The sequence below is a fragment of the Doryrhamphus excisus genome, linkage group LG16, assembly GCF_037039965.1.
Source record: "Doryrhamphus excisus strain RoL-2023G ecotype Guam linkage group LG16, RoL_Dexc_Guam_v1.1, whole genome shotgun sequence".
Taxonomy (NCBI): domain Eukaryota; kingdom Metazoa; phylum Chordata; class Actinopteri; order Syngnathiformes; family Syngnathidae; genus Doryrhamphus; species Doryrhamphus excisus.
In genome coordinates, this window is record NC_136372.1 from 7,811,742 (window position 1) to 7,835,575 (window position 23,834).

The window sequence follows — 23,834 nt, forward strand, 5'->3', positions numbered from 1 at the left end:
AGTTCCCCAGTGTGATGTAGTGTTCTTTGAGTGTTTGTGTTCACACCAAAACACATCAGACCCCCTAGGAAGACATCTCATCACTATTTGTGTTTTTTTTTAGCGCTGTTAGTCATCAGTACAACAACAACAACAACAACAACAACAAAAGAATGAATGAACGGTTATGTATGGTAATACATGGCTGGAGTCCACTGCGCTTCAGTAATGGCGCACAGGCTGACGCTAGAGCACACACCTCCTAATCATCATCACTATCATCATCATCATCATAATCCGCCTGTGCAGCATCCTTGTCTGTTCACTCAGTGACGGTCCAAGCAGCCAAAGAGAGCAGGCATGCAGGGTGCAAGTTCCCTGCAACATCCTGAGGATCTTTTTCTACTCCTTTTTATATTTTTTCCAGTGAAGTTTGAAGTCTTCTCGTAAAATTCAGAAGATAGATGCACGGGATTTGCTTTTTTTTTTTGAAGAATGTGTGGATATATGATTTGTGATTTTTGTTCATATTCAAACAAAATGTCCGCAAACACTGTGATTGTTGGATAAAAGTTGTGTTGAAAAGAAGTCCAGACAGGAGTATTTTTTTTTCACGCGTATTTTTGGAATAAGTCCAAGAGGATGCTGACCGAACTGTTTGGTTTGTTCTACCTGCTCAGCTCGGTTCTGAGCCAGGACTCTACAGGTAGCCGCTTCGTTTGCAACGCCATCCCCCCGGGCGCGGAGCCGGGCTGCAGCTACTCTCCGACGGGCAACCGCTTACAGATGAGCAGCCCCGTGGAGGAGGAGCTGCGGAACACTATCATCCAGCTCCGGGAGACTATCTTACAGCAGAAGGAGACCATCGTGAGCCAACAGGGAACCATTAAGGAACTCAACTCCAAGCTTGCGCGCTGCGAGGCAGCCGCGGACGACTCGTCGCAACAGGGCAAGGCGCGGGGTCAGGGCTCCAGGAGGAAAGAGTACGGCAAGAACACCATGGGGGATTTACCCAGAGACCCCAGCGAGACCATCAGCCAGCTTGGAAAGACCATGCAAAGCTTGAAAGGTCGCTTGGAGAGCCTGGAGGTAAGACACCAATGCACAAGATCGGTGCGTAAATGTAAGGCAGCTCCGTGTGATGATGCGCAGCATCCCCGCAAGACTCCACCTGCATTACACCTTGCAAGCACGTAGTCTGCTAACGAGCATGGGTCAGAAGAAAACAGCAGAGAACGTCAATATATGCCACATTCAATGATACACAAGAAGAGGAGCCTGTCTAGTTTAATCAAGCACGTGGTGCAGAATTTCTGTTTCATAACGTGATGAAACAGATTAAAACACTTCCAAACGTGGGAAAATGTTTTTTTTTAATGTCTGAGTAGTCACCTATGAGTGGAAACCTGATTTTTTTCTGATATTGTGAGTGCTTTTTTCCTATCCTTGAGTAGAAACACTTGTAATACTGATTAAAAAGATGCCTTTATAGCTGCAACACGTCACACTCCATCCTCCCGCTTCATCTTTGCTAGATTGAAAGCTTTAATGCACAGATCTATATAATCTATACACACAGAATGCATTATATACAGCACAGTATGTGCATTGATTTACATCTGCAATGATGACAATGATGGTTAGCCAGAACAGGACCCCTCCCGTTAATAGTAGCTACAAAGGCTAATACACTTAAAGGAAACATATGCCTTTCAAGTCTCACATGAAATCGTGTGAAATCTAAGCAAATGTCGCAAGACTTCATTATATCTCGTCAGACGGCGGCTCGATGAGCATCTGAGGCTTCACACTGGGTTACCGCATTGGCCCGCATTCAATATCCCATAGAAAAAAAGTCAGAAAAATTATAGAGATTTAAACCGACAGCTCAGAGCTTTTCTTCCTGTCACTCACACACAGCAGTGACCTGGAGAGATGCACGGACTCGCTGTAAAAAAACAAAGTTGGACAAGTTAGCACACAATAGGAAAGAAGTTAAGTCGTGATGCTAATTTTAACTTTCAATATCTTGACAAAATACGTATTAATTTTGTCATTTTGTAGCGGCATCTTATATTTGAGTGCTTTTTGTGATGTGTCTCTGAAAAGTATGTGATTGTAAAAGTGTGGCGATGGCCATAGAATGGGATAACGAGTCTTGCAAAGTGCAAAACATGACTCTCAATAGAATATAAACAACATGTGAGTTAAAAATACATTCAATAAAAATTCATTCTTTCTTCTTTCAACAATTAAGCAGCAAAACGTTCGCTCATAGATCATAACTTGACATGAAAAATGACATCTCACAGTGTAAACTGATAACTCTAACTAAGTGGCTATAATGCAACATAATCATTCATTCATTCATTCATTCATTCATTCATTCATTTTCTACCACTTATCCTCACGAGGGTCGCAGGGGTGCTGGAGCCTATCCCAGCTGTCTTTGGGCGAGAGGCGGGGTACACCCTGGACTGGTCACCATGCAGCCAATCACAGGGCACATATAGACAAACAACCATTCACACTCACATTCATACCTATGGACAATTTGGAGTCGCCAATTAACCTAGCATGTTTTTGGAATGTGGGAGGAAACCGGAGTACCCGGAGAAAACCCACGCACACACAGGGAGAACAACACCACACAGAGATGCCTGAGGGTGGAATCGAACCCGGGTCTCTAGCTGGCAACACAAACATTGCATAAGTAATGTAAACCAATAGTAATAAAGTGTATTGATTCATACAGTTGTCCCTCGTTTGTAGCTGTCAATTAATTCCAGACCAGACCCAGATTAATTAATTTCCGGGATAAATGTTAATAAATTCAATATTTTTCTAATTAGAGGATAGAACAGCTGTTTATGACTATATTTATGACTTTCTAAGTACATCCTTTTAATAGTTTTAGAGCCCCGTAGATATGAATTAACACCCCTGTACTCACCTTTACACTCTTTTTATTCAATATTTACAACACATTGGACTGCGTTGACCGACAGCTAGGGAGCTTACCAGTTAGCCTCATATTTGTTTGTTCTAAACTGGAGAGCCAAAAAAATACCAATTCCACATGGAATGGGAGGAGAACCTTTATTCACTCTTTCATGACTTCATGCAGTGCTAATGTAATATCATTACTGCTGCCTTGTGACCAGAATAGTACATATCACTTGTGTTTTAAGATATTTGGACTAAGACTTTGGACTATCGCAGTCTACCACAAAACAGCAATCACACATGCCATGCATTCAAATTTCTCTACAATACCCTCTGCACGCTACACTCCTCCACGCTCTTTCACTTCCTGGCAGTAAAAAATAAAACTGGCAATATAGCGAAGGAGACAGCCTTATTGAGGCAATTACTGTTGTTTGGTGTAGAGACAGTAACACTGAGGAAAAGACAGGAAGCAGAACTGGAGGTAGCAGAGATGAGGATGCTGAGGTTCTCTTTGGGAGTGACCAGGATGGATAGGATGGACATCAGAGGGACATTACATGTTAGAGGCCTTGGAGATAAAGTCAGAGAGGCCAGACTCACTCAATCCCAGACATTTTTCAAAATTCAACTCCTTCAGTGCTTCAAGATTGTGTTCTGTGGCTGTATAGACATGGAACCTAGCAAAAGAGAAATTAGACTCTCCTCTTTCATCACGTTTGTTTCTACCTTTTTCTATTCTGTAGTGGAATAGCATTAGAACATGGGTAAGTTTCAGGAAAATATCAGTTTCCAACAAAAAAAAATGTGAACAGATATATTTCAAGCAACAAGGATGCTGAGCTTCTCATTGGGGGTGACTAGGATGGATAGGATCAGGAAGGAGTACATCAGAGGGACATTACATGTTAGAGGCCTTGGAGATAAAGTCAGAGGCCAGACTGAGATGGTTGGGACATGTCCAGAGGAGAGATAGTGAATATATTGGTAGAAGGATGCTGCCAGGTAGGAGGCGTAGAGGAAGACCAAAGAGGAGGTTTATGGATGTAGTGAAGGAGAACATGAGGGTAGTTGGTGTGAGAGAGACAGATGATTGGCTGGAGGAGATTGATTTGCTGTGGCGACCCCTGAAGGGAAAAGCCCAAAGAGAAAGAAGAAGAAGCAATTAGAGTGAACTACTTGGCTGCTACCAGCAGAGGCGCTGTTTCATTCTTTTGATTTTGTCCAACATAATGAGTGCTGCAAATCAGTGGATGCCGAAAAAGTATGTCTCCCCCAAGGCAAAGTATTGTGCAACATAAAGTATTTAAATTTTTCATCGTCTTACTTTATTGCCAGATTATGAGCAAAATCAAGTGATTCAAAATGGTTCATTGCTTCAGGACAGATTAATCAAACTCCAGGTGGGCGGGAATTTCAGTATATTTTCTATAACTGCGAATTTGCATCAGAGTGATGGCTCGGGCATGTGCTGTTATTGTCCTTAATTTTGAAAATCCATCTGTGATCACTCCTGGTGTGAAGTCTGGGTCATGTCATGTGACACAAACACACACAGTGCATACACAGGGCTTACTTGTTAATACTCTTTTCAGCCGTGGGTGTTTGTGGGTCACCAAGCAAGGTGCGCACTGTCTGTCTCTCAATCTGTATTTATGAATATGTTTTTTTTCTCATTTCTGCCTTCCAGCAGCAGAGTTTGCAGCTCCCCAGCACAAACGTGTCAGTTGGAGGTGGCTCTCCCCTGGCTCCCCTGCCGCCGGAGCTGCGGGATTTACTTCGGCAGCGTCTGGGGGCGCTGGAGACGCAGCTCCTGCGCAAGGTGGCTGAGTTGGAGGAGGAGAAGAGCCAGCTTTACAACGAAACGGCCGCTCATCGCCAACGCACCGAGAATGCTCTCAATTCTCTCCTGGAAAGGATCACAGAGCTGGAGAAAAGTAAGCGGTACAGTACAATGACAGGGTGCCGTGAAATGCTGCTTGCTTTTAATGCCAGGGACATTTAGCAGCAATTAGTCAGACCCTCGGCAAAATGTCGGATGATGCTCGCGACCTTTTATCCGGCCCATTTTCCCACAATGACAGGCCACACTATGTCCTACACCTGCACAGTCACATGATATCCTTGAATATGATTAACCTTATATGCTCCGCTAACTGCTGCTAAGGTTACTACTGTGGCTGTAGGCAACCCCCTTATTTAATTTTCTAATAACTCCACAAGATGGCATTTGAAGTCATCATGAGTGGTCAGCATCCCGCAGCTTTTAGTATGTACCTCTGCATGCGCTTTAAAATATTATTTGCACTACTCAGTTATTGGTGTGAAATGTGTGTTGCATTTGCTTTACTGTTGTTTACATTGAATTCATCAGCATTGGTAATGGTGGCTGAACTGTTTGCTCCTTTCTGCTATTCCAACATTGGTTGTGATGTGGTGTGTTTTGCAGAATACTTTTTTATAAATTTCCAAAGTGTGGCCTGGGTGCTAGTTGCACCCCGTGGCTGTTTTGTTATTGGCCCTCTGCACATTCTAAAAATATAATTTAACAAGAAAACTAAAAAAAAAGGACAAAAGCAAAAATAGTCAAATTTACGTGGAAAAATATGTAATCTACTGAGAAAATGTCCTAATTTTCAAGAATAATGTCATAATATTATGAGAAAAAATAACTTAATTTTTGTCGCGTGAAGATGAAAAAATTACTGAAAAAATTCAAATTTTATGAGAAACAAACAAACATAATACAGTTGTCATTTATGTAAAACTCAGGTGGGAAAAAGGTTTTAATATCATGGGAATAAAATCCAAATAATATGGGAATAAAGTCATATTATGATGAGAAGTACATTTTTTTCAGAAGAAAGTTCAAAGTTTATTCATTCATCCATTTTCTATACCGCTTATCCTCACGAGGGATACATTTGCAGGTATGCTGGAGCCTATCCCAGCTGTCTTCAAATGTGAGGCGGGGTACACCCTGGACTGGTTGCCAGCCAATCACAGGGCACATATAGACAAACAACCATTCACACTCACATTCATACCTATGGACAATTAGGAGTCACCAATTAACCTAGCATGATTTAAAATGAGTCCAATTTGTCATATTTACTGACGAGTGTTTCCTACCAGGTTTCGTGACGGTGATGCTTATTGATGTAATGGTCGGTGATGGCCATGAAGCATTTGCAAAAAATCATCACCATGAAAAGCAAGGCAGATATATTTAGAAGTACAAAAAAAGCTGCTCTGCCTTGATGTGGTGGGTATTTTTTTTTTTTTGCATTTGGAAGGGAAGGGTGAGGGAGGAGCTTGCAGCTCCACTTTGTGCTTAATGATGATAGAAAGTGATTCGTCCACACATAACAGAGTCTGCACTAGCCTAGAGTCGTCTGTAGGTACTTTTTTGGAGAAAAAAAAACTATATTTCTCTGATTACTTGCTAAACATAGTAGAACCATAAATAAATGAAGGTCTATGCTTGTTCTGTGCGCCTGTGTGCGTGTGAACGTGTCTGCATACACTACCGGACAAAGGTTTTCAAGCCTACGTTTCATTTTTACGCCCATCTTTTTGTAGCACAATGTTGTACTTTCTCCAGTACAATGCTGTTTAACTGATGTTAACAAGGGCATAATAGCACAGTGTGTTCCAAACATTGTTTTTATGCAGACAGAGGAAGTAGTAAGTACTTTGGAACACCTGAAATACACATTATTTTTTCAGTTTGGGGTAACTTTTTTTAAAATCTGGCAACCACACTTCTTACCTTTTGTAACATTTCAAGCTACTCATTGGCCTTGAATGACTTGAATTTCAATAAATAATTCACCAGTTGTGCCCTGTACAGTATGGGTATGCGTATGTATGAGCATGTAAGTGTGCTGTGGAATTGAGGTGAAAGACTAAAAAATTTTATGCAGAATATATATAGTCGAGATGGTTAGCATGCAGGCCTCACAGCTAGGCGACCCGAGTTCAAATCCACCCTCAGGCATTTCTGTGTGGCGTTTGCATGTTCTCCCCGTGCATGCGTGGGTTTTCTCCGTGTACTCCAGTTTTCTCCCACATTCCAAAAACATGCTAGGTTAATTGGCGACTCCAAATTGTCCATAGGTATGAATGTGAGTGTGAATGGTTGTTTGTCTATATGTGCCCTGTGATTGGCTGGCGACCAGTCCAGTGTGTACCCCCATCTCGCGACAGCTGGGATAGGCTCCAGCATACCCCACAAGGATAAGCGGTAGAAAATGAATGAATGTATAGTCTACAACATTGTGGTCTATTCATTGTGGTCTACTATATTGGTCGAGTAATCAGACAACTATAGTATTTTCTACGCTAGTGTAGACTCTGTTATGAAAGCACAAATCACTTTCTATCATCATTGAGCACCAAGTGGAGATGCAAGCTTCTCCCTCATGGCTCCCTCCCAACTGCAAAAAGAAAAACAACACAACAAGTAGTGGCAGCAGAGCGGCTTGTTAGTATTTCTAAACTTATCGGCTTTGCTTTTCATGGTGAGAATGACTTGACTTGAAAATGTTACATGGCCTGAAATTAGAAACTGCATGTTTCTATTGTCTAATTACAACAGAGTGGAAAAATTGGGCTTATAATTTAAGGTAATGGGACTTTTTGGGTGGGAAATTTGTAATCTGACCCTAAAAAAAAAACAAAGCATCAAAATTAATACTACTAATCTTATGTATAGTTAAGCCTGATCTTCGACATAGAGCCCCAGCCTGGTGACATTTATTATATCGGAAATAACTCATTTTGTTTGTATTTTTCTAAGCAAAAACTGATGTACTTAAATCAACTGGGCATTTAGTTTTAGTTTTTTTTAGTTTTAGTTTAGTTTTTTAATTAGAATGCAAGTTCATGGATGTAGATTTTTGTGTTACAGTATAAACACAAATGACTTTTGTTGATCTGCTCTCTACACGACCAGTCCAGGATGTACCCCGCCTCTCGCCCAAAGACAGCTGGGATAGGCTCCAGCATACCCTAGTGAGAATAAGCGGCATAGAAAATGAATGGATCTGCTCTCTAGTCTATACTGGGTGCAAGTTTGCCCATACTCCCTGAGATAGGCATTATTACTTTTGTAAATGGAGAAAAGATCTCTAGTTATTGTCATTAAGTTGTGCCGATGTGAAGACGTGACAATCAAAACCATCCCTTTAAATTGTATTAGAAGTCAAGAAATGACTTTGGTAGACATCTTAATGCCTTTCCTGCCAAAGGAAAATGGTGTTATAAATAGTGCTATGTCTCAACTGGCATTATTTGCACTTCCTTTAAAGCTGGAGTCATTGATTCAATGAGGGGGTGACAACATTAACACATCCACCTGCACAATGTTCTTGAAACATCATTCAAGTCAAGTCCCATTTACGTACATCAAGGAAGATGACAAATCACTAATTTCACATCTTAAATGCTGTTTTTTTTTTCGGAAATACTGTTATTGTTTATACTTTGTTTCAACCTTACTAAAATATGTATCATATTTAGCTGGAGCAAACTCATCTATATTACACATTATTGCACCTGTTTGATTCTCATTCTTCGATTATGAGCCTCCATGTTCCCAGATGAGACTCAGGGAAGAATTTATATTTACCGCATGTCTCACTTACTTCCTCATTCCTTGTCTTTTTTTGAAATTCTTAACTTGTGTAGTCTTGATTTTGCAGACTGACTAATCAATATTTGATAAGCTGTGATACGCTTGACTACGGCACAAACCTGTTTTGATGATATCAAACCCCAAAGTAATTTAGTAATGTTTTTTAGCACATATTTAATCATTGGTGAGTTATTAAGAACTACTCTAAGAATGAAAACTGTATTTACAATTCACGATTGAAGTATCACAAGAACTGGTATTGGAAGTATCGATACCGAAAGTGAATGCAAAAAGAGCAGAAAGGAGGCATAACCTCCCCAAAAAGGAGGCACGGACAGCGTGGGAGAGGGCGATAAAGGGGGATAAACTCCTGTGCCGCGACTTTTAACAGCAAATTTGATTTTGGTGTCTTCTCAGATAACAACGCCTTCAAGTCGCCTGAGGATTTCAAGGTGTCCCTCTCCCTGCGCACCAACTACCTGTACGGACGCATCAAGAAGAGCCTCCCAGAAATGTACGCCTTCACCGTGTGCATGTGGCTCAAGTCCAGCGCCAGCCCCGGGATAGGGACCCCTTTCTCGTACGGCGTACCGGGACAGGCTAATGAGATCGTGCTGATCGAATGGGGCAACAATCCCATTGAGCTGCTGGTTAATGATAAGGTAGGCAGATAATTTGATAATACCTCTGCGCCCTGGTTTTGTGAACACCTCTGGCTGTGAGGATGCTAATGAACGTAGCGATGCTCATTAAACACACGTTCCTTTTAATGTAGGTACCTTTGAGCGCAACAGCGATACAAACAGAATTTCTCTGACCTTCAGCTGTGATTATTTAATTAGCATCTTATAAACATTTAATATGACTGACCCACATTCCGCATTGGCTTCAGAATAACAGTAATTCATTGGAGGATTTGTGTGCTTATTTAAGGGCCTGCTTTTTTTTTCCTCCTTCCTGTAAATGCTAATGTTGCAACTGCAGCCGTATGCGGTTATTAGGGTTATTCATGCAACTGAGGAACACATGATATAACACATGAATATATATTAGGTATGGGAATCACACAAGTATCTCACAATGCAATATTGTATAATGCATATTGAATATCTCCGATATCTACTGTATGTATGTATGTATGTATATAACTGAAGAAGGGAATACTTGTTGAAACTGTTTTGTATATTAAATAATTGGAAAAAAAATACATGCCAGGAATTAAATGCAAAGTAGGGTTCAATATTAATAAATTGAATATTTTCATTGTTAAAGTATCAAAAAACAAAAACCTGACTTTCTAATTGCATTCTTTCTTTACACTACAATGTTCATGCAAAGGCTTTAAAGGGGACCTATTATGCTAATTTTTGGCCCTTTGTTTTGAGTTGTGGACTCCTATAGAGCAGCTACACAGCTTTGTAGATCTTCCAGAATCTGCACCTATTCCAGCTGTATATATCCTTGGGTTTCCAAAATTTATCCATCCAGGACCCTGCCTCTGGGCACGCCCACTGTCATTGGCCACACTCCCAAGGAAAAACAGTGCAGCAGAGTGAGGAGGGGGGCAGGTGTACACATAGTACCAGGGCACGCCCATACAAGGAAGTCAGTGAGCCGGTGTTACAAAAAACTCTCTCCCAATCTTATCTGAAATGTTGTCATTGTTAACATGAGAATACAACATTTATGGGTCAGAAAAGTGGAAAAAGCATAATAGGCCCCTTCAAGCATACCAGGCTAGTGAGCTAACTAGTTAACCTCCAGTGTATTTATTCTAAACTTAGGAAGGGGTTTCAAACAGATTGGGTAAGAAGGACAAAGTAAGAAGCCAAAAAAAACATACCACTTCCACACAGAGTGAGAGGAGAACTGTTTTTCATTCTATCATGTCAGACACATGCCTTGGCGGACTACATGTCATGTCATGTCTCATCAATGATTTGTGTCATTACTGAGGCCTACTGACCACAATGCTACATTTTTAAAAATTGGCCATAATCAACCATGAAACAGTAATAATTTTTATTAATTCATTTTGGAAAAACCGTGATAGAGATCGGGAACAATCAGAGAAAATTACCCATTTACGACAGAAATAAAACTCATGGTCATATGTGTTGCAATAAATGTGTTCTGGACATGTGGACAGGAAGTCACATCCGGGACTCAGAGTTGAGTTTCATTTGGATTACAGCCACAACAGCATCCTGAGTTGTTGTTATGATTATTATTAATATTGTGCCTGTGATATATTTCAAACCTGGTGTTCAAGTCTGGGGTGTGTTGATGGTACAGGACCATCCTGTTATTTTGCTTGTCAAGGTTCTACTTCCATTAATCAACAATCAATTCCACACAATAATTAATACATACATGTTCAGTCGTGAATTGGTGTTTTGCTTCTGTAGCATATGGTACTAATGATTTATGTTTTAATAGAAAGTTCCCCACTTCGGAATGATATGTTTTTCTTGCCCTGATGTCTTGCATACATCCGGTTGCTAAAGCACAGCCAGGTTCCATCTCCTCGCTGCTTTTCCTTCCACCATGCATTATACATGCGCTCAACTCAGATACATGAGGGAAAGGCAAATATGAGCCAAAAAAAGCAAAAAGGGGAAAAAGAAGGCTGAGAAAAGACGAGGAAAGGGAAGTCATGACAGACGAGAAGACAGTGATTGAAGTCATGGCATGATCGTGAAATGAAGGGTTTACAGTCGACCGTGTGTTTTTTATACTGAAAGATGGCTCATTTAATACAGTGGGTCATATGTTTTTTTATTGTCCCAATAACTTACAGTGTGTTTTTGGAAGGGAAGCTATTACAGGATGATGTGGAGGGCGTCCTCATTTAACCAGCACAGTGTAACTGCCAGGGCTGTAATCCATGATGGGTTCAGTCAGTCTTGTACTACACTAACAGTGTGCTCTATTGGTGAAAGTCAGTGTGTGTGTGTGTGAGAGAGAGAGAGAGAGAGAGAGAGAGAGAGAGAGAGAGATGATGCTGCAAGCTTTTCAAATCTGCTATAATCTGAAAAAGAAGGCTGCAAAATTTTAGGATATTTATAGTATCTGTCTATCAATCTCTGTCTGATGTTTTCTATGTAAAACCTATGAGTGTCTCTATATGAGACTATACGCCAGCTTGGGCGCCAGATGAGAATGGGTGGTGACAGGATATTAACTTTACTTTTAACAAAACAGTGAAAAATATAATAAACATAAGAGAATATATATTGCAATCTACTAATATAATTTCTACTATGTTCCACTCTTCTACACTCTATGTCAGGGGTCCAGAGGCGCATGTGGCTCTTCAGCCTCTTTATTGTGGCTCCCTTTGCGATGCTTGAATATTTTTAACACCCGAGTGGGGAAAATGGACGTCTTTTGTAATGAGTTTTAAAAAATCCAACTTTGTCTGAGACCATGAATGCATCCTGAGTGAGTTCTGACTGCTATCCAGTTCAGTACATGAAGAAAAACAAGTAATACTTACCTACAAATCTAAAAAATAAATTCGAGATAATTTAAAAACAGCGGCATGGGAACTTGTTTTTACGTTTACAGTAGTTTACACATACATTTATGTAAGTTTATCTCCAATACTAGCAAGAGTACTCCAACTCGTCTTTTCTTATCTGAACTACTTTGATACCCCCAAATTCCCTCCAATGTTGTTTTAAACATACTATATGTTTTGCGGCTCCAGGCTATTTTTCTTCAGTGGGCATTGGGTAAAATGGCTCTTTTCATAGTAAAGGTTGCCGACCCCTGCTCTATGTGTATGCTAGCGGCCCTGCCTCCACCCATGACGCAAGAGACTGTACTATGACTGAACAAAGGGTCACTCCGTTTATGCCGTTGTTCTATGGTGGTAAAATCATTTTCCTGCCTGTTTAGAGGCGAGAGACGAGGAAAACAAACACAAAATATTGAGGCCGGCAAAATTATTATTAAGTTAATTTTCATTTTTTGTGTAATAAATTAATGTATTTATTATTGTCCCAGGTCTAGTGTCCGCAAACGAAAAAAATACGGTCACGTTTTAATCTCACAAGATTTGGTGACGCCTCTAGTAATATCATAAATGTTTGTCCATCAGATCTTATGGCACTACAAATAGTACATTCTATGATAAAACCATGTTAACTGTTTAAGCCAGGGGTTGGCAACCCACGGCCCCTGAGCCACATATAGCTCTTCACCCTTCTTGTTGTGGCTCCCATTGAAGACATTCCCATTTTCACTTACCCATTTTTCAGGCCTTTGTATTGAGTTGTGGACTCCTATAGAGCAGCTACACATTATAACCTGCACAGAAAGCTTTCTAGATCTTATAGAATCTACACCTATTCCGACTGTATTTCCTTGGATTTCCAAAACGGTTCGTTTTGATTTATTCCACCCACAGTGGAACAGAACCGGGGAGGGCAGGCCTACAGCTTGTATTCGGGAACGCCCATATAAGGAAGTCCTCTCACTGTGATGTCACAGAAAGCCAATGTTGGAAAAAACTCTGAAATCGAGCTTTTAAAGCCATACCAAAATGTGCAAAACCTCATTATCTGAAACTTTGGCATAGTTTAGCACGATATTAAAACATTTTAACTACTTAAAGCTGCTGCATGCCACTGGCTCAAAAGAATTTTTTCCAACCAAAATATATAAGAACAACACCACCGGCCATCGTATGTTAACAATAGTGGTTTCAAAGAACAGATTGTTTTTAAAAAAAAAGGCTATTTTCCACATTTCTGAGCTGTCATTCATGGCTGTCTTGTGCACATACACAAAAGTGATGGTGTTGTCATGATAGGGTATGCATGTATTGATTTTTCGACATCTGGTATTGAAATTCCTTCCCTTCTTTTCCTATGGCGTTTTCTACCTGGAGTTGTACATTAAAGGTTGTGCAGTGATGCTTTGGATATGATAATAATGACATCCAGTCTGGTGCTTGCACTATCCTCAGCGGGCCGTGATGTCATCGTTGTTAGGTAGTCGCTTCCCTTTCATCCATGAGCAAAGCATGAGGACACAGTTTTGCTGCTGGCAGATTGACTGCTTTGAAAGATCCTGTGTGTCACCTGGGTAATGGAAATTTAATATCACACCAGTTCATCTGGAGACTTCTCAGTCTCTTTTGAAGCGACAATGCCTTTTAATTGCCATTTTTGTTTTTGTAGTTGGCCACAATTAATCTCAAATCTCGCGCCTTTCCTCCTCCGAAAAAAAATTCTACCCAGGTGGCCCAGCTTCCTCTTTCTGTGAGTGACGGGCGATGGCACCATATCTGCATCACCTGGACAACCAGGGATGGCTTCTGGGAGGCTTACCAGGACGGCGAGCGACTCGGCACCGGGGACAATCTGGCCCCATGGCACCCAATTAAACCAGGAGGGGTGATTATTCTGGGCCAGGAGCAGGTGAGAGCATTAGAGGAGCTCACATGTGTTTTTTCCATGTGTCAGTAAGATCCCTGAGGGTATTTTCCCCAGGATTCAAACGCCCGAGGCACAGTGCAAAGGGAGCAGTGGGTAGAGCCACTTCTCTCACGCTACTGTGGCCCTTTTAAGTACAGTATGACCTCATTCATCCGTTGCCAATTAGCTTTAATATTCTTCATATTCATTAATATTGAATCAGATCGCCTTGCATGTGCAAGTTAGATGGTTTCACTTTGTACTGAGTCAGTCGTTTTATGCTGCATTACAGTACAAAATATTGAATTTATCAGATTTTTTCTGAATACAGGGTCACAAAACGTAATAGAGAATGACAACATGATACGATGAGAAAATTGCTGGTACACATCAGTACATTTTATGTTTTTTTCACAGAAATCGTCCGATATTGATCGATCAAAGCATATTTCTGATATATTATAACAAGATGTTCTGAATGTTTTTATATTATATTCAGGCTCCAATCTACTTACTTTTGTTTTTTTTGTGTATATATTTTTCATACCGTTTAAATTCCAGTGTATAAGTCGCACTGGCAAATTTCTGGTAAAATTCTAATGTTGTGACATTTCCTTCACTTCAGAACTACTACTACTTGTTTAAATATTGTGCCGCTCATGAGCAAGTGAGGAAAACAATTGTTATTTGTTTGGCAGGAGCCAATCACGTGCTATCAATGCACAGTATAACAACATGGCAGTCTGACTAATGGGGTCATCTTTCAGATAACACTTTACTAACAGCACTAAATTAATCACACAGGAACATAATACTAAAAATGTGTATATAATAATATACAAACATATCCTAATATGATTTTAAGAAAAATATTTTAAAATTTTCTCATAAGGCACTGCGTCTGAGCAACGCATTCATTGGTGCGCTGTATTGACGTCAGCTTCCCTCTTTTTACTTTTGGCTCCAGGCTCCCTCTGTTGGAAAGAAGCCACAATGCAGCTTTCTATGCTTTCCTTCAATTATTAATAATTCAATTTCCTCAAACGAACACTGTAAAATGTTTGTTTTTCATAAAAAACCTGTATTGGTGTATGTGCGTATATTTCTGAGGTAGACCTTTTTAGTGTTCAGTTACTATATGATGACTTTAATGTTGTTTGCAAGATGAAACCGTGAGTATGAGTAATGACCGTCTGCAATTTCCACTGGGTTGACAAGCTCATTGTGAGTTTTTTCATAGTTCGTCAATTAAAGAACGACTATGTCTTCATGGACTTGTACGCTATTTTTCCTCTAAATTTAGTGGGTGGGGCTGTACACAGAATTTACAGTATTTACATGGACAGAAAGTCACAAAAAAAACATGAATACATTTTAAAAAATGACTAAACGAACAAACCCAAGGCAATTAAATAATAAAAAAACAGATGTTGTTCAGGCAGTAAGATCATATGAAAGAGAATTCATTCATATAAATGAAAGCCTGTTGATGTTTTCCTTCCAAGCCAAAACTCACATCATACATCCAATCTTCTGTTTCTCTATGAAGGATATCGTTGGCGGTCGCTTTGACGCTACTCAGGCCTTCGTCGGCGAAATGAGCCAGTTCAACATGTGGGACAGAGTCCTGCGGCCCGTGGACATCGTGGGCCTGGCCAACTGTTCGGCATACATGCCCGGCAACGTGGTCCCGTGGATAGACGCCAACGTGGAAGTATTTGGGGGTGCGACCAAAGCTCCTCTGGAGATATGCGAGGACCGTGCATTTGATTCCTAATGTGAGGAATCATCATCACCATCATTGAAAAGCGAAAAGCCAAGTATTCTTGTTCATTGTGTGCAAAAATCCCAAAGTCAAGGGTACATGCATATTGATATTGTGTGGTTACTCAAAGATTCACATGTGTTGGCTTAAACGTGTGTCCAGTCCAGTCTTAGCCATGGAGACGACTTCACAAAAGTGGCCATGTGGAGAAGATACACTGTTGCATCCGTCCTCTCACATTCTGTGTGTTTTTTTTCTCTTCTTTCATTTGACTTCTCAGTGCAAACAGCTCTTTGCTCATGCATTCCTTATACCGACAATGCTGCACCGTGTGTGTAGTGAGCGCACGCTCCAGCAGGCTTTGATGTGTTGCGAAACATCATTCCGGAGTTAGATGGTGGAACGCTGTGAGCTTCCTCTCTGTTTGAAGAGCAAACAAATGAGGAGAAGGCCCAGGAGTTGGCATCATTGATTGTAGAAGCATCGCGTCCATATTTAGTGCATGAGCCCGAGGAAAAGAACGCAAGTTTAGGGAAGACAAGTGCATGCCTTCTTTCAGTCCGTGTGTGGACATTACATAAGTGAGCGTCTTGCGTGTTAAAAGACCAGAGATTACCAGGGAGGGAGGACATTTTCATTCTTGTAAATCTACGCTTAATACCTCTCTGCCCCTTGAGCAGCTGCCATATCCCAAACAGCTTTATATGGATGCTTCTGCTCAGGTTAATAGCCATGGCGGACAGCTGCCCAGAAGCAGCTAAAACCGAGCAGTGGACAGCGGCCGACTTCCCAAGCGAGGACAGCAAAGGGATTGAGCCCAAAGGCCAATCCGTAATTCCTCCTCCATGAAGTAATTATGTACATTATTAAAGGGATTGAGAGTATGAGCGGTAAATGAGTCATAATTGATTCAATCTGCGTTCTCTGTGGACATTATGAATGTTGATGAGTAATGATAAGGCTATGCTATATTTTTAATTCATATCTGGAATTACTGGGATTTGAGCACATGAACTGCATGAACTGAATCATTTTTTGCAGCTTCATTTTTCTTCTTCCCTAATAATGTGATAGATTTTCATTTCAGTTCATTTCGGGGGGTTTTGCTAAACAGTGAAACTGAGCTCTAACAATGCCTGCGAGGCTAATTGTAAAAACATTAATATAAAACGAGGCAGCAAATAACTTATTTTTTAATCATGTTCTTTGGCATAAAAAGCTTCTGTCTATGTTTGTTCAATCTTCAATAAGTCATAATGCTAAGTTAATAAAGTCATAATACAATGAGGGTTAAAAGACCAAAGTTTTTATATTATGACATTTTGTTATGCTACAAGAATACAAGTGGCATGTTAAAAGAATAAAGTTGTACTATTAAGACAATATAATCATGTTACAAGAATAAAGTTTTCAGACTCAAATTTCTTGGCGCAGCCCACGCAATGGTAATTTGGTCCAGTGCACTGTTTTGCGCAGCCAAATTGGTAACTTGGTAGACTGGCCTGCGCCAAGATGGGAGTGGTGGCGCACCCGTGGAGGAATCCACATTTTCAGGTTGGCACAGTGACAATTTTGTGACAAAACAGCCCGCCAAAGGTGCAAAAAAAGCTTGCCTGGTCTATTTGGGGCGCACGCGAAGCGCAGCCTGCGTAATGGTAAATTGGCTAACAGCGCACAGTTCAGACATGTCACAAAAAACTCACAGGCAGAGTGTTGCAGACAATGCCCCCCTAAATAAATGGGCTTGTGCCCCGAAATCAACATTTTAGAAGTGAAAACTCCTCCATAAATAAAGCACAAGACAGCTCCACTCACATCTCAGTGGTTGTGCTGGAAGCACGCCAGATTGCCCCTCCTGCAGCGTGGACTTTGTGGAAACAGACAGACAGCGAATAATTAACAACAACTAAAACAACAATTAATATAAAGTTGGTTGTTAAAATCTGGCTGTAAGATCATTTTTTTTCTCAAGGAGGATGAGATACCATAAATATACCATCAAAAGTTATCCTATTTGGCGATGCAGAGCTGGAATTTGTTTGTTTCATTCAGCTTTTTCTTTCGACTTTGATCCGCATACTGATTTTTGGCCGAAGCCCTTTAAATTCCAGATGCCCTTCCTGAAGAATACCGATATTGCTTACTAGTGGAGATTCAAACCCAAGGCGTCCGCTCCAAAGTCCAGAACGCAAACCACTACACCACGGCGGGCGATGTAGACCAGGAATGCTGGTGGAAAACAAGTAAGATGCTTAGATTAGCCTGATGCTGTGTTTAATGGAACTGTCAGGAACAGATGACATGTCCCACGTGCATGGTGGCCTCTGATGTGCAGTCCAGTGGGCCCTGTGCATTTAAAGGCAATGAGAGGTGTTCATTTGATTGGTTAACAATACACTCGGCTGTGTTAAACCCTTTCATGCCTTTTCTCCTCTTTGCCACTTGCGCTGGTGGGAGGGATGGAGGCGTGGGTGCGCCTGTGCCGGGTCTGCGAAATTAGAGCCTTTAATGTTAAGAGAATAAAGTGATAGTATGAAGAGGAAAAAAGTCTTAATGCCCATTCATCCATTTTCTATACCACTTATCCTCATTCGGGTCATGGGGGTATGCTGGAGCCTATCCCAGCTGACTTCGGGCAAGAAGCAGGGTACACCTCTGGACTTGTCGCCAGCCAATCGCAGAAAAAAAGTTGTGATGTTAACCAAATAACAACATAACTATAATGGTTATAAAGTCGGAAAATAATTTCATAATATGACGGTAAGAAGAATGTTACATTGATTAATTTACAATGTTAAGATACACTTAAAACACGTACAATTCAACCTCTACTGGCAAAAACACATTGTTTAACACTGTATTGTGTTGACCTTTTTCTCACCAGTTGTTTTACGACTTCATGCTCATAATTACAACTGTTTTTCCAAGTTTTTGTAATATATTAATATCATAATTACAACTTTATTCTTGTAAGTATAGAAATCTATTCTTTTAGTTTGTTTTTTTTATCTTTTAAGTGTGTTCCTAACTTTTCTTTGTGGCATATGATGCAGTATCGAGTAGGACAGCGCAGAATGTTGTAAAAAAAAAAGCGTGTTCACTAACCCAATTAAGGATTGTTAGAAATGCCACCAATTTGGCATTTGATTATCCTTCAGTGTAAAGAATATTACAAGATTTCCATTTTATTTCCTGGAGAATTTTCCTGCCTTTTTCTGCTCTTGATTTTTGCTCATTAGCAGCATATTATGGGGAAAAAAATGTTTCCTGAAAAAGAGAAATGGCCTTTTCTTGAAGTGTTTTTGCTTGTGGACACATGAAAAAAAATAAATTAAAGTGTGCAGCATCTTTTTGGGTTTTACACTTGTCATTTGCACTCAAGATTAAAAAAAAAAAAAAAAAAAAAAAAAGAACTTGCAGAATATTTAATGTAGAGTGCACCATCCTTCACTTTAAATTTTCTTATCTGGACATCAATCATTAATGCAGATGAGCAAAGATCACTGCTGTCATTTTTATCACAGATTTAATTGCATGCCATGCATATCATTCATGAGAGCAGCCACATTACCAAATAAATCCCCTGAACTGGCACATTTCCTCGCAGACAAAAAAAAATGCACACGTGGGTTGTGGGAGCTGCTTAGCCTTGTTTGAAACAATGACACATCTATTTTAATTCATACCAATCTGTGGCCTCTGATACACAATCAACAATTAAAAGAATGTGTGTGTGTGTGTGTGTGTGAGATGTTTTCAGTTTGATTTTCTTTGCAAATGTCTACAGATGTTAGGTATTGATTGATCAATAAAAAAATCATTCCAACCTGCATATATAAGACTCTTTTTCTGAGGTTTGAATTTTTGTATTTTTCCAGTGGAGAAACAGCATTATGCTGATTATTGTTGACACAACAGGCGTTCAGTGTCAGAACAAGACAGATTGCTTCCATCGTACACAGCATTAACTTTAATCCGGACTGAGGTTTAGTCAATATTGAAAATAAATACAATTACTGTATCTAGCAGGAGGCGTCGACCAACACTGGTGAAATTGAACTAAAAGGGGGAAAAAAAATTATGTTTGCTGAGATTCTCATTGGGAGTGACCAGGATGGATAGGATCAGGAAGGAGTACATCAGAGGGACATTACATGTTAGAGGCCTTGGAGATAAAATCAGAGAGGCCAGACTGAGATGGTTCGGACAAGTCCAGAGGAGAGACAGGAGAGACATAGTTTGATGTGGTCTGATGTTTAAAGGGAACATGAGAACATACTGATAGTATAAGACTTTTACAGATAATTCAAGGAAAATGACCGTATTTTCCAGACTATAAGTCGCACTTTTTTGCATAGATTGGCTGTTCCTGCGATTTATACTGCAGAGCGATTTATAAATGAAAAAAATATTTATGTTACATAAACACTGGACACCTTTTCTGTTCATGTTTATTTTTTATGTAGCTGAATAACTATTGTGTTAGCATATCTTACACCTATTCAGCCTGTTCTCTATTCTTTCTTGTTAGAACTTGCCTTCCAAGAGGACGTAATGTCAATTTGGGTCAAGTAGTTTATATAATAAATTACCCGCAAAAAAATGTGACTTACTGCAGTGCGACTTATGTATGTATTTATTTACCTAATTATGCATTTTTGGCCTTGTGCGACTCCAGAGCGACTTATAGTCCAGAAAATACAGTATAAGCATAAAATAGTGTGTGGGTTAAATATATGTTCTGGCCCCCCAAACAATTTTGATAACTCAATGCGGCCCACGAGTCAAAATATTTGCCCACCCCTGGTCTACAGACAGTGCCACTGAGGAAAAGACAGGACGCAGAACTGGAGGAAGCAGAGATGAGGATGCTGAGGTTCTCATTGGGAGTGACCAGGATGGATAGGATCAGGAACGAGTACATCAAATGGACATTACATGTTGAAGGCCTTTAGAGAGGCCAGACTGAGATGGTTGGGACATGTCCAGAGGAGAGATAGTGAATATATTGCCAGGTAGGCTTCATAGAGTTTTTTCTAACATCTCATATAAGGATGTTAGCACGGAACATCCTTATCCTTAGGGAAAACGAACTTGCCTAAAGAGGCAAGCATCAGTCAGATGTGGTTGGAGTTAAAGATTCCAGGTGAAGAGAAAAATTATTTTGTGAGCATGGGCAAAGGTGGACTATAAACTGGATTATCTGCCAAATTGTTGCTGAAGTCCGATGCCTTTCCATGGTTACTTATGCATGTTGAAGAGTCAGAAGCACAAGCTGTAAGTAACAATTTATCAGTGTCCAAAATGTGTTTATTTTGAGCGGGGTGCAAATGAAAAGCTGACTGATGTCAGGAGTTGCTAATAGCTACGCTCCAACTCGGAAAATATTCATGACGCACATGGTGGCCTCTGATGTGCAGTCCAGTGGGCCCTGTGCATTTAATGGCAATGAGAGGTGTTCATTTGATTGGTTAACAATACACTCGGCTGTGTTAAACCCTCTCGTGCCTTTTGTCCTGCCTCTTTGCCACTTACTTGCACTGGTGGGAGGGATGGAGGCGTGGGTGTGCCTGCGGCGGGTTAGATTAGAGCCCTTAATGTTAAGAGAATACAGTGATAGTATGAAGAGGAAAAATGAGGAATATGGAAATATCAGTCCAGGGTCTACCCTGCCTCTCGCCCAAAGAGGGCTGGGATAGGCTCCAGCACCTTCATGACCCTCTTGAGGATAAGCGGTAGAAAATGGATGGATGGAATACGGAAATACACAGTCGGGTCTAAAACCAATAATCCACGATAAAGGAGTGATTACAGTACTTTACTTACAGCTCTGCTTCTTCCTACTCTTTTTCAGACATGTTGAATTGTGCAAGAGTAAACGTGATGCGCCTGAATATAGCTTGTTAGCAAGCAAAACATATAAAACTATTACCAGTTACATAAGGTATGCCATTGTTTTCATAAGCACAACTCCAGTACTGACACACCATTGATAAAGTAATTATACAAGAAGTTCAAATAACATGGCACACTGCAGAAAATAGAAGAATGACACAAGGAGAGGAGAGTCCTTGGGTTGGATTGTGTGAGTGGAAAGTGTGAATAAAATCCAATTCAATTCAATGGATTATGAAGGAGTGTTGTTGATGAGCGTGAGACACAGGATGGACGCCAAGCAAAAAAAAAAAAGTTCACTGGGGGAAAAATGTGGGTGTGGGTTTGTGTCATGAAACTTTTTCGGACTGATGATAATGATAAGTATAATACAATAATATTTTTTTCAATACATAAGTTGCATTTGTATACAGCAGTGGTTCCACAAGTGGGGTGCGCATACCCCCAAGGGTATGCCAATTGCCATAGGGGGTATGTGAATAAAAATAAAAAACACTTTGGGCCTAGCACTTAAAATTATGAGCACACCTGAACGCCTCACAGTGCGAGCATACTGTAGCAGGAAGGACACAGAGCAACAAGTTGTTCCTTGCTCTGTGCATCATATCAACAAATAAGTAAGATTGAATGCTTACCAGCTGCACGGCGAACAAGTGGTTAGCTAGGAGACCCGAGTTCAATTCCACCCTCGGCCCTCTCTGTGTGGAGTTTGCATGTTCTCCCCGTGCATGCGTCGGTTTTCTCTGGGTACTCCGGTTTCCTCCCACATTCCAAAAACATGCTAGGTTAATTAGCGACTCCAAATTGTCCATAGGTATGAATGTGAGTGTGAATGGTTGTTTGTCTAGATGTGCCCTGTGATTGGCTGGCGACCAGTCCAGGGTGTACCATGCCTCTCGCCCCAAGACAGCTGGGATAGGCTCCAGCACCCCTGCGACCCTTGTGAGGATAAGCGGTAGAAAATGAATGAATGGTTACTTTATATTAAGGGTGTTTCAAGATTTCATCCCCACACGGCGCAGTGGTGACAACCTGGCACGCTGTATTTTAAAGTGATGTTACAAGAGGTGCCAGGGCTTCAAAGCATGTGTCGAGTAATCGAGTGGGCACTTCCACGAAGCGTGTACCGAGGCTTGATTAATTGGCGGGAGGATTGAATGAATTGAATTGAATTGATGACGTCCGAAGCCTCGCTGCCCAGCTGTACCACGTGACGGATTCGGGAAAAGGTTCAGAATTTGCTGCGATGTTTGCCTGTCACTCAGCGATATAAACCCCTCAGGCTTAAACATTAAAATGTGGGGTTTTGTGGTGAGAGTCAGTCAGTTGAGCGTGTGGATAGTGTTTGTCGATGGTTTGGAGGGTTTGGTTACTATAGGGGTTACGTTAGTTTGGAGTTCAGAGAGAGAAGATATGGAGCCAGCTAGAAAGAGAAACATTTCTCCTGTGTGGAAACATTTTGACTTGATCAGTAAGCCAAATCAACACTATTAAAAGATGTTATGTTTGCATTTCAAAACCTGTATTTTCACTGTTTGTCATTGTTATTGAGAGGTGAAGTTCTTATTGTGTTTCAAGGAGTCGGGGTACAATAATAACACCTCATCCATGTTCAGGCATTAACGTGCCTTTCACGAACATAAAGATGAAACTGGACCTTCACCCATCCATGGTAAGGTTAATAGCAGTACATTATAATATTAATATATTACAGTATCACCAACACAACTTATGTTGCAAATGAAAGATCACACGTTTTTATCAGCCACAAGAAAACAAGTGAGGATGAGGCCCTTGCTGACATGGATGTCAAAGATACACAACCCTAAAACATAGTGGAGATGTTGTATCAAAAAAGAGGAATCGCCTCAAGAAGAAAAAATTATTATTGAATAAAAATCACTTAAATCTTGCATATTCTGTCCAAGTTACACAAGCAGACATCTTCCTAGTTACACTTTCCCTGAGCCCATGACAGCTAGGTGACATAAAACCATGATGAAGCTACCATATCACATGATACATGACATTTGTGGACAAGAAAACATTCAATATTTTAAATATACTGTATATTTTATCTTACACTTTGTAGATTAATCATTTGGTTATACAATTTTTTGTTGTACATAATCATTTCCAAGAGCCAAAACAGATCAGCATTCAATTACAGGCGATACATCCGCCT

General features: G+C 40.5%; 1 protein-coding gene across 2 annotated transcripts; it reads left to right on the forward strand.

Annotated features, from left to right (window-relative positions):
- The first annotated feature begins 300 nt into the window (after window positions 1–300).
- Window positions 301–19,992, forward strand: nptx2a (neuronal pentraxin 2a). Of its 2 annotated transcripts, none has more exons than XM_058049037.2 (5): window positions 301–1,068; window positions 4,616–4,862; window positions 8,981–9,225; window positions 13,813–13,992; window positions 15,539–19,992. In XM_058049037.2, exons 1-5 carry the CDS (start codon window positions 622–624, stop codon window positions 15,764–15,766), a joined length of 1,347 nt encoding a protein of 448 aa, XP_057905020.2. In that variant the 5' UTR covers window positions 301–621; the 3' UTR covers window positions 15,767–19,992. The 2 variants fall into 2 exon arrangements, with proteins under 2 accessions (XP_057905020.2, XP_057905021.2); XM_058049038.2 differs by having other exon boundaries at window positions 4,619–4,862.
- The last annotated feature ends 3,842 nt before the right edge of the window (window positions 19,993–23,834 follow it).

What these genes read in the sequence shown, in the direction of transcription:
- nptx2a (XM_058049037.2), top strand. Translation starts at nt 622, where the DNA reads ATGCTGACCGAACTGTTTGGTTTGTTCTACCTGCTCAGCTCGGTTCTG. An exon ending in GATCACAGAGCTGGAGAAAA is followed by an intron (nt 4,863 to 8,980) that starts GTAAGCGGTACA and finishes GTGTCTTCTCAG; the next exon opens with ATAACAACGCCTTCAAGTCG. An exon ending in TTATTCTGGGCCAGGAGCAG is followed by an intron (nt 13,993 to 15,538) that starts GTGAGAGCATTA and finishes TTCTCTATGAAG; the next exon opens with GATATCGTTGGCGGTCGCTT.